This window comes from Vanacampus margaritifer, chromosome 3 (genome assembly GCF_051991255.1).
Source record: "Vanacampus margaritifer isolate UIUO_Vmar chromosome 3, RoL_Vmar_1.0, whole genome shotgun sequence".
NCBI classification, from domain to species: domain Eukaryota; kingdom Metazoa; phylum Chordata; class Actinopteri; order Syngnathiformes; family Syngnathidae; genus Vanacampus; species Vanacampus margaritifer.
Window position 1 is genome coordinate 2,166,839 of NC_135434.1, and position 13,668 is coordinate 2,180,506.

General features: G+C 41.0%; 2 protein-coding genes across 3 annotated transcripts; both read right to left on the reverse strand.

Moving 5' to 3' along the window:
• Positions 1 to 352: 352 nt before the first annotated feature.
• Positions 353 to 4,394, reverse strand: LOC144048567 (natterin-3-like). Its single transcript, XM_077560693.1, has 4 exons — positions 3,807 to 4,394; positions 3,350 to 3,446; positions 2,275 to 2,708; positions 353 to 1,147 (listed from the first exon to the last, which is right to left on the reverse strand). Exons 2-4 carry the CDS (start codon positions 3,444 to 3,446, stop codon positions 506 to 508), a joined length of 1,173 nt encoding a protein of 390 aa, XP_077416819.1. The 5' UTR covers positions 3,807 to 4,394; the 3' UTR covers positions 353 to 505.
• A 1,867-nt stretch (positions 4,395 to 6,261) lies between these two features.
• On the reverse strand, positions 6,262 to 12,864 carry LOC144048563 (natterin-3-like). Of its 2 annotated transcripts, none has more exons than XM_077560688.1 (5): positions 12,830 to 12,864; positions 10,887 to 10,983; positions 9,465 to 9,558; positions 7,772 to 8,433; positions 6,262 to 6,696 (listed from the first exon to the last, which is right to left on the reverse strand). In XM_077560688.1, the coding sequence occupies exons 3-5, from the start codon at positions 9,556 to 9,558 to the stop codon at positions 6,262 to 6,264; spliced, it is 1,191 nt and encodes a 396-aa protein (XP_077416814.1). In that variant the 5' UTR covers positions 10,887 to 10,983; positions 12,830 to 12,864. The 2 variants fall into 2 exon arrangements, with proteins under 2 accessions (XP_077416814.1, XP_077416813.1); XM_077560687.1 differs by having other exon boundaries at positions 12,806 to 12,838.
• Between the last annotated feature and the right edge of the window lie 804 nt (positions 12,865 to 13,668).

Here is a 13,668-nt window from a genome sequence, read left to right on the forward strand (position 1 = left end):
TTCAAAATAAAAACAAAAATAAAGGTGTGACACTACATGATAAATAGTTGAAACTTATGAGAGCATGTCACAATATTATAAGCAAAAACTTTACAACTTTTCAGGAATACGTTGTAATTTAATTTTATGGGAACTAAAACATTTAAATTCTGAAACAATAATGTGATATTATGAGATAAAAGCTCAAAATTATCTTCAATTTTTATTGTATTGTTGTAATTTTGTAACAAGTATAAAATCAAAATATTACAAGAGAAATCTGCACAAGTGTATAATATTACGTCCAAAATATGTTTTAGCATAAATGGAGCAAGTCACTTTAACATGAAAGTTTTTTTAATTGTAAGTTGATAAACAACAAACCCTATCTAAGATTAAAGGTACAACAAAAGTTAAATACAACTGAACTTTTAGACAGTGATTCATTGACCACTAGAGGGAGCTCGCCTACCACACTTTGGCCTAAACACAACAAGCAGCACACAGGCACATTCGTGAGCAGATTTTATTTTTTCAAGAACTGGCACGGAACGGCGTCGGCCACGGGCTGGCATCGCTCCACCACGGCGTTGATCTCGCCCACGCTGACGCCGTCGTAGGTCCCCGTGATTGAGGTCCAGTGCGTGTCCCCGTCGTGGTTGGTGCGACTCAGCCGCGCCTTGAAGGGGATGTCGGCCCTGGTCTTGCGTCCGTCCATCCTGACGGCGCACGAGAAGTTGGGCGGCACCAGGAGCTCCACGCTGACCGAGTGGCTGAGCGCCTCCCGCAGGCTCGTCCCCTCGGAGAAGGTGAGCGTCTGCTCCTCGGTGAAGTCCACGTTCCCGGGCCCCAGGATGGGCACCTTGGCCTTCATGGTGGACACGGAGCCGTTGCGGGTCTCCCGGCCGGTGTCCCAGGTCTTCTCGCTGGCGCTGGTCTTGTCCAGCGTCACCGTCTTGCGCACGGCGTGGCACTCCAGGTTGGTGACTTTGGCCATCTTGAGGGTCTCGGGCGCTTGGTGGAAGAGCTCCATCTGGTCCACGGCGTACTCCACGTGCGAGATGTGCTGGCTGTACACGTCGGGGTTGACCCGCAGGACCTGGTAGCTCTTGTACCAGTACTCGTCGCCCTCCCACGGAAGGAAGAAGGCCTCGTGCTGGCTCACCACCTTCACACAAATCAACTTGGCATCATTTCAAAGACTCAACTTGAATTTTGGTCAAGATAAGGTTATGTTTTTTAAAGAAAAACGTAGTCATGAGTGAGTCACATTGCAACATGCTAAATTTTAAATTATAACGTGTTAGGATTATTATTTTATCGTGTTTCATGTCAAAATGGGACAAATTTCACGTTCAAATTCGATAACTTTCCTCGTTATGACGGGATAAGTTTCACATTTTAACTTGATAACCAGAGGTGGCAAATCCAGGTCCAGAAAGTAAAAACCCTGCCACAGTTTGGCTTTAGCCTCATTAGTTAGCTAGCTAGCTCCCGTGGTGCTCGTTTACTTGCTAGGGGGCTAGCTAGCTAGCCAGCTAGCACTAGGCGCTAAAGCCATACTGTGGCAGGGTTGTTACTTTCTGGACCTGAATTTGCCACCTCTGGTAATGTTGGACAGTTCCGGCAGTCCTTGCCGTATGTGGTTTGAAATTTTTTATAGTGAAGTAGTTTATAATGCATCTACTGTTCTTTTTTTTCTTTTTTTTTCCAGTTCATGCAGTTCATGTGATCAGTTCTGTCGTCAGTATGAAGACTTCAGCATTTATCCATTTTTGTAGTTGTGGGTGTATGGATGATAGTTTCAGCAGTTTGTGTGTTTTCATAGTGCTATGTACTTTGAATTTATGTCATTTGACCGTTTCTGGTGTATGTTTTTTTTAGTTTATAGACAGTAAAAACCCTGCCACAGTTTGGCTTTAGCCACTAGTGCTAGCTAGCAGTAAAATGAGCACCATGGGAGCTAGCTAGGGAGCTAGCTAGGGAGCTAGCTAACTAGCGCCTGAGGCTAAAGCCAAACTGTGGCAGGATTTTTACTTTCTGGACCGGCATTTGCCACCTCTGTTGATAACTTTCACATAAGATAAAACAATCACGTTCTATCTTGATAAATTTCATCGTTATAATGTAATAGATTTCATGGCAATGTGATAAATTTCGTGTTAGATTTTATGTTTTAGCGTGATAACTTTCACATTAATAAAAAAAAAAAAAAATCACGTTCCAATTGATAAGATTCATGTTCTAACGACTAACGCACACGTTATAATGTCATCAATGGCTGCAGGTGCCCACCTTGCCGAGGCCGTACTTGTTCTTGCCCACGAAGATGTCGACGCCTCGGCACGTCCTGACGGCGTGCGATGGGACCGAGCCGTACGAGTCCTCCTCCCACTCCAGGAACTCAAAGTGGTCCACGTTGACCAGCACGTGGAAGTCGGTGGACGCGTATTCCTTGTCGGCGTACGGGTAGCGGCAGGCGTCGCCCGTGAAGAAGCCCGCCTCGCACTTCACCTTGCACACGTAGTCGGTGCGCTCGGCGTAGCCGTTGAAGATGGCCACCGCCCCGTCGGGAAGGGAGCCGTTCCACGGGACCCACCTGAGATTGGCGTGCTCGCCAAAGTCGGCCGTGGACCAGGAGGAGGAGGAGCCTGGGCCTTGGGGGGCGGGGTCACGGACTGCGTCCAGGGGTGGGACCACCTCCCCCAGGGCCTCGTTCAGCCGCGCTTCTTCTCACACACAGACACACACAAAAACTTTTCACCAATTTCACCAACAGGCTTATTTGTAGAATTTATTTTTCTGCATTTTTTTTCAAAATTGAATTTTTTTTCTGAACACACTTCTATTTTTCAAGAACCGTCATTATTTTTGCTTTTTGAAGAACATTAAGAAAATTTTATCTTTTTTAAGAATAAAGTTGATTTGTCAAAAATGAAGTAGAACTTTTTTTCTACTCTAACTAATATTTGTTCTGATTTGAGTCATTTTTTCAATACAACTTGTGCTTTTCAAATATTGGCCCCTCCCTCATTTGCCCCAAGAAAATTGCATTAGTCAAAAAGTCAACTGAAAAATGTTATTGCATTTTTTCCAGGAATTTATATTCATTTTATATCAAAGTTATATTTTTTTAATAAAGAATTTCAGATTTTTCCCAGAACTAAATTTGTCTTTTTATAGAAGAATATATATATATATTTTTAATTATTATTATTATTATTATTATTATTATTATTATTATTATTATTATTATTATTATTATTATTATTATTATTATTGTCCTAAGAGGATTTAAGTAGTTTTTTTTTTTCGGTCAGGGAAAACACACACGCACACAAAAATTGGGTCTGGTGTTGGTGTGACTCACTGGGCTGGCGCGGGGCATCAATCGGGTCCGACTGCAGCATTGAGCTGCAGAGCTGGAGCAGAAGCAGCGACACCACAGCAACAAGACACATTCTCATCTGCAAAAGTCTTTATGTTATTACAGAAATTGGAAAAAAAAAAAAACAAGATGTAATCTTTAGAGAATGAATACTTCTTTTTAAATAATAAAGTACATAATGTAATGAAATCAACTTGTATTTTTGATTGTCGTTTTTTTTTGTCAAGAAGAAAATGTGTCTAAAACTTTATTTTTTTCAAGATTCTTCAAAAAAAAAAAGTGTATTTAGCGTTTCAAAGTAGGATTTTTTTGTGTGTCAGTAAAGCATGCAGTTCTTCTGTAAGTCTCCAGAGGGCAGCAAAGTCGAGCCTAAACGTGTAAAACGCAGGAGACTTTTTGTTGTTTTTAAATCGTTTTGTTGTTTTTTGTGGAGCTTTACCTTGTTGATAGGCTGCTTGTCCACCGCGCTGGTCTTGACGCTTGGCACGCGCGAACGCCGTTTTAACGCCTCCGAGCTGACCTTCGACCCCAATAAAGAAGACGAGACAGGGCCAGACTCTTCCTGCACTTTGTATGGTCACATCAATGGCAATCTCAACCTTGTTTAAAAACCTTACCCATGCCATAAATTCCTAACACTGGCTTGAAAGCCAATATTTCCTTGAAACCTTACTTTGGAACACTTGTTTAAAAATCTAACCCTAGCTTGAATCCCAACCTCAAAAATCACAACCCTTGTTTGAAACACTAATTTGAACTCTAACTCTAGCCTGAAATCCTACTTTGAAACCCAAACCCTATTTGTAAACCCTACTTTGAAACCCTAAACCTAGTTTGAAACCCTACTTAAAAAACTTCACCCTAGTTCGAAACCCTACTCTGACATCCTAGCCCAAGTTTGAAACCTCCTTTCAAACCCTGAGCCTAGTTTGAAACTTGGAAACCATAACTTTGATTTAAAAACCTTAAAGCCCAGTCTTGACTTGAAATCTACTTTGAAACCATAACGCTTGTTTCATACCCTAATTTGAAAGCCTCACCTGGAACAAAATCTGACATGAAGTAAACCCTCCTCGCCAGTAGTTGGCGCCATACTGCAGCAATTTGACACATCTGCAAATCATCATATGTGGCAATTTGGTCCTTCGTACGCCATGACAGTTTAAAAAAAAAAAAATTTTAACTGAAGGTTCGAAATGAGAGTGAATGCGTTTTGGGTGTTTAGCTGAGCAGACAGAAGACGCGAGGACGACGTCCAAAGTGAAGACGAGATTTCAGATAAGGCGACAAGATTTACTTAGCGCTATCGCGACAGATAGGAACGTTGACGTTGTTTTATCGCAAGCGATAAGAAGCGACGTAGCCCGCGCGTGACCTTGACTGTTAAGGTGACAACTGTGCTGACTTTCAAGGTCACCGTCACGACCTTCACCCGACGCAAGGCTTACATCACGTCACTCGTGCACGAGCACGTATGTGAACGACATTGTAGAAGAAATGCAAATATGCTTCTTCAACAAGACGGGTTAGCCTCTTCCCAAAAAAAGTACAATAAAATAAAAAAGTAACAAATATTGAAAAGAGAATCTACCAATTGGTCAATATGTGTAACTGTAATACTTGCATTATTTATTTATTTGTTTTATTTTCATCCTTTTAAATATATTTTTTTTATGATTTGGGTTACATTCATTATTTGTATTTATTAGATAGTTTTTATGACTTGTATATAAATGTTTTGCATTTTAAAAAAAAATATTTGCTATACTTGCAATATTTATATTTTTAATATCTATTAATTTTGTTTTCTTTTTAAATTGTTTTATTACATGTATCATTTTAATTTTGTGATGACTCGTATTTATATAATTTAAATTCTTGTATTTCTTGGTTTTCTTTGTGAATTGAGTTAATTTAACTTTAAGACCAAATTCAAAGAGAAAAAAACTGCTGACTGATGAAGTTAATATTTTACATGCAGCTGAGCTTACTTTCAAACCCTAACAATTGATAACCCTACCCCCGTTAGAAACCTTAACCCACCCTTCTTTGAAACACTCATTCAGAATTAAAACCTTGACCCTTATTTGAAACTCAAATCCAGACTTAAAACCCTAACCCTATAGTTTGTAACGTCAAACCTAAATTCGTAGCCCTCGTGTTTGAAATCCTTACTTATTTGAAGCATGTAAGGCTAATGTCAAACCACGTAAACCATGTAAACCCCAAACCCTGACTTGAAACCGTAACACTCGACGTTTCCGTCAACTTCATCCTAACATGAGGCCCAAAGGTGGCCAATCAAGGTACAGAAAGTAAAAACCCTGCCACAGTTTGGCTTTAGCCCCAGGTACTAGCTAGCAAGATCCCTAGCTAGCTCCCATGGTGCTCGTTTAACTGCTAGGGAGCTAGCTAGCATCGGGGGCTAAAGCCAAACTGTGGCAGGGTTTTTACTTTCAGGTGCTAGCTAGCTAGCTAGACCCCACGATGCTCGTTTACCTGCGAGGGAGCTAGCTAGCATCAGGGGCTAAAGCCAAACTGTGGCTCGGTTTTTACTTTCAGGTGCTAGCTAGCTAGCTAGACCCCACGATGCTCGTTTTCCTGCGAGGGAGCTAGCTAGCATCAGGGGCTAAAGCCAAACTGTGGCTCGGTTTTTACTTTCAGGTGCTAGCTAGCTAGCTAGACCCCACGATGCTCGTTTACCTGCGAGGGAGCTAGCTAGCATCAGGGGCTAAAACCAAACTGTGGCACGGTTTTTACTTTTTGGACCTGGATTTGCCACCTCTGCTGAGCCCTGAATTCCCTGCTTGAAACCCTACTTTCCAAGTTATGCACAATGAATGAAGCGAGGATTGTTGTCATCAAAGCTTTTATTGACGATGACGTGACGGTGGTCATGGCGACGGGCAGGGCTGCGCGTCTTCCACAGGCAGGCAGCGATCCACCACGGCTCGCACCTCTCCGATCTGGACGCCGTCGTAGGTGCCCGACACGGACGTCCACTGGGTGTCGCCGTTACGGTACGTGCGGCTGAGGCGGGCCGTGTACGGGACGTCGGCTTTCAGCTTGCGGCCCTCCATTCGCACCCGGCACGAGTGGTTGGGCGGCACCGTCAGCTCCACCGACACCGAGTGGGAGATGGCCTCCACTAGGGTGGTCCCGCGGGAGAACTGCAAGGTCTTCTCGCCGCTCAGCTCCAGACCGCCCGACCCGATCAGCGGGATTTTGGCCGTGATGCTGCCCGTGATGCCCAACATTGTGGAGCGGCCGATGTTCCACGTGGTCGCCTTCTCGCTGCTCTTGGAGATGGTGACCGTCTTGCTCACCGACTGCCAGGGAAATTCACCGTCACTTTACAGGAAGCTGACGTGAAATTTCACGTGGACAACTGTGCACATGTTACTTTCCTAATTAGAAGCCAAGGGAATTATGGGAGTTTAGGGGAATTGAGTCAAATTTCCAGTACATTTTTGGAAAGTGTTTTTGTAAATTTCTGTGAGAAGTTGAGTAAAATAAAAGTTCCAGTATTTTTTGTTAAAATTCCGGAATGTCTTTTATTTTATTTTATTATTATTTATTTTATTTTTTAATAGGGATTAGGGCAGGAGGGGGGGGGGGAGAACATTAATGGAAGAACATTCAAGGAATGGGGTGGAAAACTTCTAGTACATTTCTAGAAAGTGTTTTTGTAAATTTCTGTGAAAAGTTGAAATGCGGAATTTTGAAGCGCTGTATTGCAAATTAGAAATGTTCCATCGGAATTCCTGGGAATTGATAGTAATTAATTGGCAATTGAAGGCTATTTAATGGAAAGGTATCAAATTCACGTAAAGGGGTGGAAATTTACAGTAAATTTCTGGAACATTTCTGGAAAATTGTCCATAAATTTCCATTGGAAGTTGAGCTTTAAAAACTGTACTAAAGATTGGAACATTCCATCCATGGGAATTCCTAGGAATTTATAGTCATTCATTCAGAATTGCCGGTTACCACATTTAAGCAATGGGGTGGAAAATTTACCATCAGTTTACCGTTTTCCAAATTGTTCATGTTTCAAAGGAAATTATTAGAATTTAGGCAAACTGAAATAAACAAATGGAAAGGTAACACATTCAAGGAAAAGGATGGAAATTTTCCAGTATTAATTTTTTTAAATTTTTTTATGGGGGTTGTGTTCCAAAACGGGAATTGCGGATAATTCAATGGAAACAGTGAACACTATTCCAAAGTGGGAATTTATGGTAATGAAAGGAAATCAATGTAACCGAACGATATTATATCCAAATTTCCAGTAAATTTCCATAAAGTAAACAATTTTAGCTGTGAACTTTCAATTCAACCTTCAATTTGCTCAATTGCTTTTTTTTGTTTTTGCGAATGAAGCATGTGCAAGTAGCTGCCTACCTGGCACTCGTTATTGGTGACGGCCGACATGCGCATCGTCTCGGGCGGGTACTGGAAGACGGCCACGTGGTCCAGGTCGTAGCGGACGTGGGAGATGTGCTGCGCGTACGCGTCCCGGTTGATGGTCAGGACCTGGTACTTCTTGTACCAGTACTCGTCGCCCTCCCACGGCAGGAAGAAGGCCTCGAACTGCGGCACCACCTTGCCCAGGCCGTACTTGTTCCTGCCCACAAAGATGCCCACCCCGAGGCACGTCCGCACCGAGTGCGGCGGCACCGAACCGTACGAGCCTTCCTTCCACTCCAGGAACTCAAAATTGTCCCTGTTGGTCAGGACGTGGAACTCGGGGGCGTAGTACTCGGCGTCCCCGTAGGGGTAGCGGCAATATGGACCCAAGGCGGCGTTGTAGAAGCCCGCCTCGCACTTGTACATGCACACGTAGTCGGTGCGTTCCGTGTAGCCGTTGTAGATCGCCACCGCGCCGTCGGGCAGCGAGCCGTTCCACCGGCGCCACTCCAGGTTGACGTTATCGCCGAACAGGAAGTCGGACGGCAGCGCCTCCCGCAGGGACAGGTCAGCGGGAGCGCCCGGCGCGACGGGCGGCGCCGGGGCCGGAGCCCGGTCGGGAACGACGCCCTCTAGCTGCGGGTTGAGGAGGGACACTGCGGGGGAAGGCAAAGGGGTTGTGAAGAGACTCGACGGCCAGGACGCGACACGATAACCCGCTTCGGTTTTCGTGCTCAAGAGACACGCGCGTGGGTCGCGCCATTCGTAGATACGGTTACAAATACACACCAAAAAAAAGGAAAATTCAATCAAATAAAATTACCAATTATTTAATAAATAAAGAATATGATTTTTTTTCTCATTTCTTTATTATTACTTATTTTTTTTATAGTTTACATTTATTTTTTTCTGTAATATTAAAATAACATGAAAACTAGGGGTGACAATTTTTAATCGTAATTAATGGCATGACTTCAATAATTAACTCAGGATTAATCGCAAATTTAATATCGGTTCTAAATGTACAATAAAATGTACAGCAAAGTATTTTTTCCAAGTTTCATACGCTTGTTAACATAAAAGTGGAAAAAATGTTCAACTAATAGAAATATGTCTGCATCTTTTAGTCATTGATACAATAAGTTCAAATTAAAAAGATGTACTGTACTATAAAAAAACGAGTGTGATATTGACTTGTGTGGAGGTCATTTTTCTGCCACTAGATGGCATAATTGCATTCGTAAGACATTGGTGACAGCTCAGTGCATTCTTCTTTTCATATTAAGAGCTACCTAATCTTTAGCATGAAGTAGCTTGTGAAATTCTGCACTTTTTTAAAATGGGGAAAAACAACTTGACCCCAGTCTCCACAAATATATGCATTATTATTATTACATTTATTTCTGCAAAATTTTGACGTGGACATGTCTGCGACTGGAATTCCCCCAGTACAGGCTTTCCAAGTAAAAGGCGGCCATTAATCGCGCGTTTAAAAATGTAGTGGCGTTAAAGGAACTTTAAATGAACTCAAAATTAGCGCACTAATTTCGACACCACAAATGAAAACAAATGTTAAATATGACCAACGTAGCAACGGCGTATAACGCCAGAGAGCACGCATGTGACACGTGACACAACCAGCACACAAAGCAAGACAGGATGTAAAAGTGGGCGGGCGCTCGTTCACCTTTCCTGCGCTGGGCGCTTCTCTTGATGACGTCATGCACGCCGCCGGCACAGGCCCCGCCCACAAGCACGCACAGCAACAACAGCGCCCTCATCTGGCCGTCACACAACACAGTCAACATCTTCAGCTGGATTGTGGATTATGCTCGTGGTACGACAACTACATCATGTTACTACTCGTGAGGCAAAATTGGGCACTAGTGCTGCTAGTACTCCTGACAAAGAATGATACTAGTTATTAACATCTTGCTCTTCACTTATAGTACTACTAAACAAATGTAATGTTCACCATGTTTGGTGTTTTTGTCTCACTACTAACAAGTACTGGAGTTACTACTAGTGTGCCCTAGTTGTTGTTTACTAGAGTAGTTGCGTAGAGTAGTAGAGTAGTTGTTGACTAGAGTTCTGGTTGTTCTTCTAGTGTGCCCTCGGCATTCTATTAGTACTTTGTAGTTTTCTACAGTGCATCCTAGCCTTCTACTTGGCCCTCTATTAGTTATATTGTGCTGAACCATTTTATATTTGAACATGCACTACTAACATGTAGTTGTTCTAATAGTTGTACTACTATTGCGTCCAAGTGCGTCCTAATAATTGACGTACTATCACACTCTCTGACCTCAAGACAATTCAGCAACAACACTAGTAAAATCTCTTTGTCTCACTAATGAATTATTTTTGGTATGCTAAAATTTGGGTACTAGTAGCACACGCATGTCAACTAGTGCACACTTCTGCTACCAGTATGTCAGGTTGCTACTAGTACACTTTTCATGAAGCCTAGTGTTGCACAGCTGTTTACTTGTAAGGTTTACTGAGTATTAGTAGGCCAAAAGTGGCACTAGTAGCGGAAAAAATATATTCTCTTTGCAGCGTAGGAAGAGCATATGCCGGTGAGTAATGTTAAGATGCTTCTCTGTATAAATTCCTGAAGCGTTTTGCGTGTATAGCCTTTCTGTTGAGTGCTAAAAGTGCCGCAAGTGGCGCGCTAAATAGTGTTAGCGAGCCAATGGCACTTTTAATTGTGCGTTATCCTCGAGCTAGCTACGTTCGGGAAACAAGCTAAACAAAGTGCGTTTAAGTGTGAAATGTGTGTCATTTTCTTCGTTTTGTGCGTTGAGATTTACAGTTAACCTCAAACTGGATTGTAATAAACCACCACTATACTAGTGAGAACAAATTGAGATCAGGAAGGAGCAGAAAAATATGCCGATAGGCGCGAAGAGTTGCGCTTTGCTTAGCCAGTAGCTTTGCTAGCACAGAAACATTTGCGAGAAGATGATCGATAATGACGATGCGTGAATGGTATCTCTGTTCATTCAACAACAATTTAGAAGTCAGAAGGAACAAAATCATTTCGACACTTTTTGATGATGATGATGATGATGATGATGATGATTGTTCCTGATGAAACAGGACTCACCGTGACTGCGTGCTCCTCCCCGCTGAGTCCTCCTCTTCTGTCCGCGCCGGATTTTTATACGCTGCACTTTACGCCGCCATCGTAAAGACACGCCTTCCTTCACAGCAACACAAGCACGCGTGTAACGCCGCATAAATGTCACCTCTTGATGTGATCAAAAATGTTGATTAAATTGAACTATACTATAGTTTTGGGGTAATTTAACTCATTCACTGCCATTGACGGCTATAAACGTCAAAAATTCATTTGAACTGTTTCTATTAGTTTAACATTTTTTTTCCACTTTTGTTAACAAGAGTAATGAAAATGTACATTTACAACATTTTAAAAAATATATTCTACTTGTGTCAACAAGAGTATGAAAACCTAGATTTGTTCAAATTGTACATTTAGAACAGATATAAAATTTGTGATTAATCGTGAGTTAACTAGTGAAGTCATGTAATAAATTACAATAAAAAAATTGAATCGCCTGACGAGATGATTATTAAAAATTAGGGGCGTCAGGCGCATTATTATTTTTTTACTCGTAATTAATCGCATTACTTCAATAATTAACTCACGATTAATCACAAATTTTATATCTGTTCCAAATGTACAATTAAAAAATCTAGTAATAAGTGGATTTTTTTTAAACTAATAGAAATAGTTAAAATGATTTGTTGACGTTTATAATGAGTGAATGAGTTAAAAACATAAATTAGCTGATGTTTCATAATTTATTTTACTTATTAATTTGTAATTTTATTTATAGGCCTATAGTTGACATTGTAAATGATAAATGGGGGTTTAAATAAATTAATAATCATTTATGTTAGATTATTAACATATGCTGATAGCATGCGGCAGGCTGAGCAAGTGGTTAACATGTCTGCCTCCTAGTCCAGAGGTTGTGAGATCCAATCCGGCCCTCTGGTCTTCCTGGCTGGAGGTTGCATGTTCTCTACGTTCCTGCGTGGGTTTTCTCCGGGTACTCCACGTTCCGAAAAGTATGCTAATTGAACACTGAACTGTCCCGAGATTGTCTGTGTGTGTCCTGCGAGTGGCTGCATTACTAACGTTAGCTAGCAGACAAACATGGAATGGAGAATGTAACACATATGGGTCGCTTTATTAGGTACCCCCTGTCTAGTCAAATTGTCGTCTTTTTAAAAAAAAATAGTGCTTTCAAATAGCCGCCGCTGTCACAAAGCACAAATTGCTCATATCACGTTTTTGCGTATTGGGAGAGTGGATAGGAAATGTTCTCGCTGCTTTGAGATGGTTAATTTATCACAAACAAACAAGATAAGATGGAGGATCATTGACATGAAAAGACAACAAGATAGTAGATAAAAGTCATCAGGACAAAGTGCAGCCGGTCCGTCGTCTGCTCATCATTTCTTTATCCAACTTCACCCTTTTAAAGTGTGTTAGCAATTTCACTCTCTTGGCTTTCACTTGATTGAACTTTTTTTTTTTAACTTGTATGGCTCCCTCGTGTGGACAAAAGGGGCACTGCAACTTTGATGTTGACAGAAAGCCTGAGGTGAAGTTGATTGAAGCGTGATTGATGTTTATGTGTAGAAATGCCTATCAGGTTGATCGACGACACAAGATGATCTTTGCTGTTTACAGAAAAGTGGATGCAAGCAGAATTATCATGTGTACGCAACTATTTTTATTGAGGACAAAACTCGTTTTGAGGGTAAACATGTTACCATCAAAACCAGTCTTGTCCTCAATAAAACTAACACATAACACGAAAAAAAAAACGATTTCGGAAAGACGTAAATATTATCCACAAAAATCATCAAAAATATACGTGATTAGTTTAGACAGCAAAATAATTATCAAATACAGTACAGGGTAAACTTAACTTACACTATCTATTACGTAACAATGAAAAGTACTACCGATAAAAAGTGAATAAAACCTACAGAGAAAATGTAGTAAAATATAACCATCTGTCACCGCTCTGTACCGCAATCTGCGCATGCGTCATGGCGTCATGGAGGTGGTGTAGCGTGACGTCATCGACGAGCGATGGTCTTCCGCCGATTTGCATTTCACTAAAAAACAGCCAATCACAGTGATCTCTATTTCGTACACTGCTGGCTCAAATTAAAATCATTTCTAAAAAGTACAATCATTCTTACTTATTCACAATTGTAAACGCTGCTTTTTACTTCGATTTGTTCCTGCTTGTATTTTAAATATGTTTGACATTTTATTTTATGAAACCATGACAGTAGTTGGTCTCACAAACAATAAATTCTCAGCCATGTATGGCACTTATTGGTTATTTAAGTACTTTCTGTAGGTTAGAGGACTGGCTGTGTTGCAAAAGTTCAGAATGTGAATAAATGAATACATCTATATACTAAATCTGTGATTGCAAATACATAATGTACATACAGTACGTAGGGTCTCTCACTCATGGAGACTATTTGAACTAATTTGTTTATGATGAAATTACTTAATTCTTCTTTATTCATGTGTTATTTGTTTTTGTCATTCATAACATGTCACATCCAACAGTAATTTTGAGTATATTTTACCCACTTATGATTATTAATTGTTTGTGGAATGTAATCAGAAATGTTAGGCAAACTCTACCTAACATATTCAAGTATTTCATAATTACTGAATTCATGTGATATGTAACCACACTGTATAGTTTATATTTAGTTTATCCAATTAAAGTGGCTGCAAATTGTTACCCTACATTTATTGGATCAATTCTATAGGTTGTGTTTTTTTCAGTGCAGAAAGACACATTTGTTTTCATCAAGACGAAACA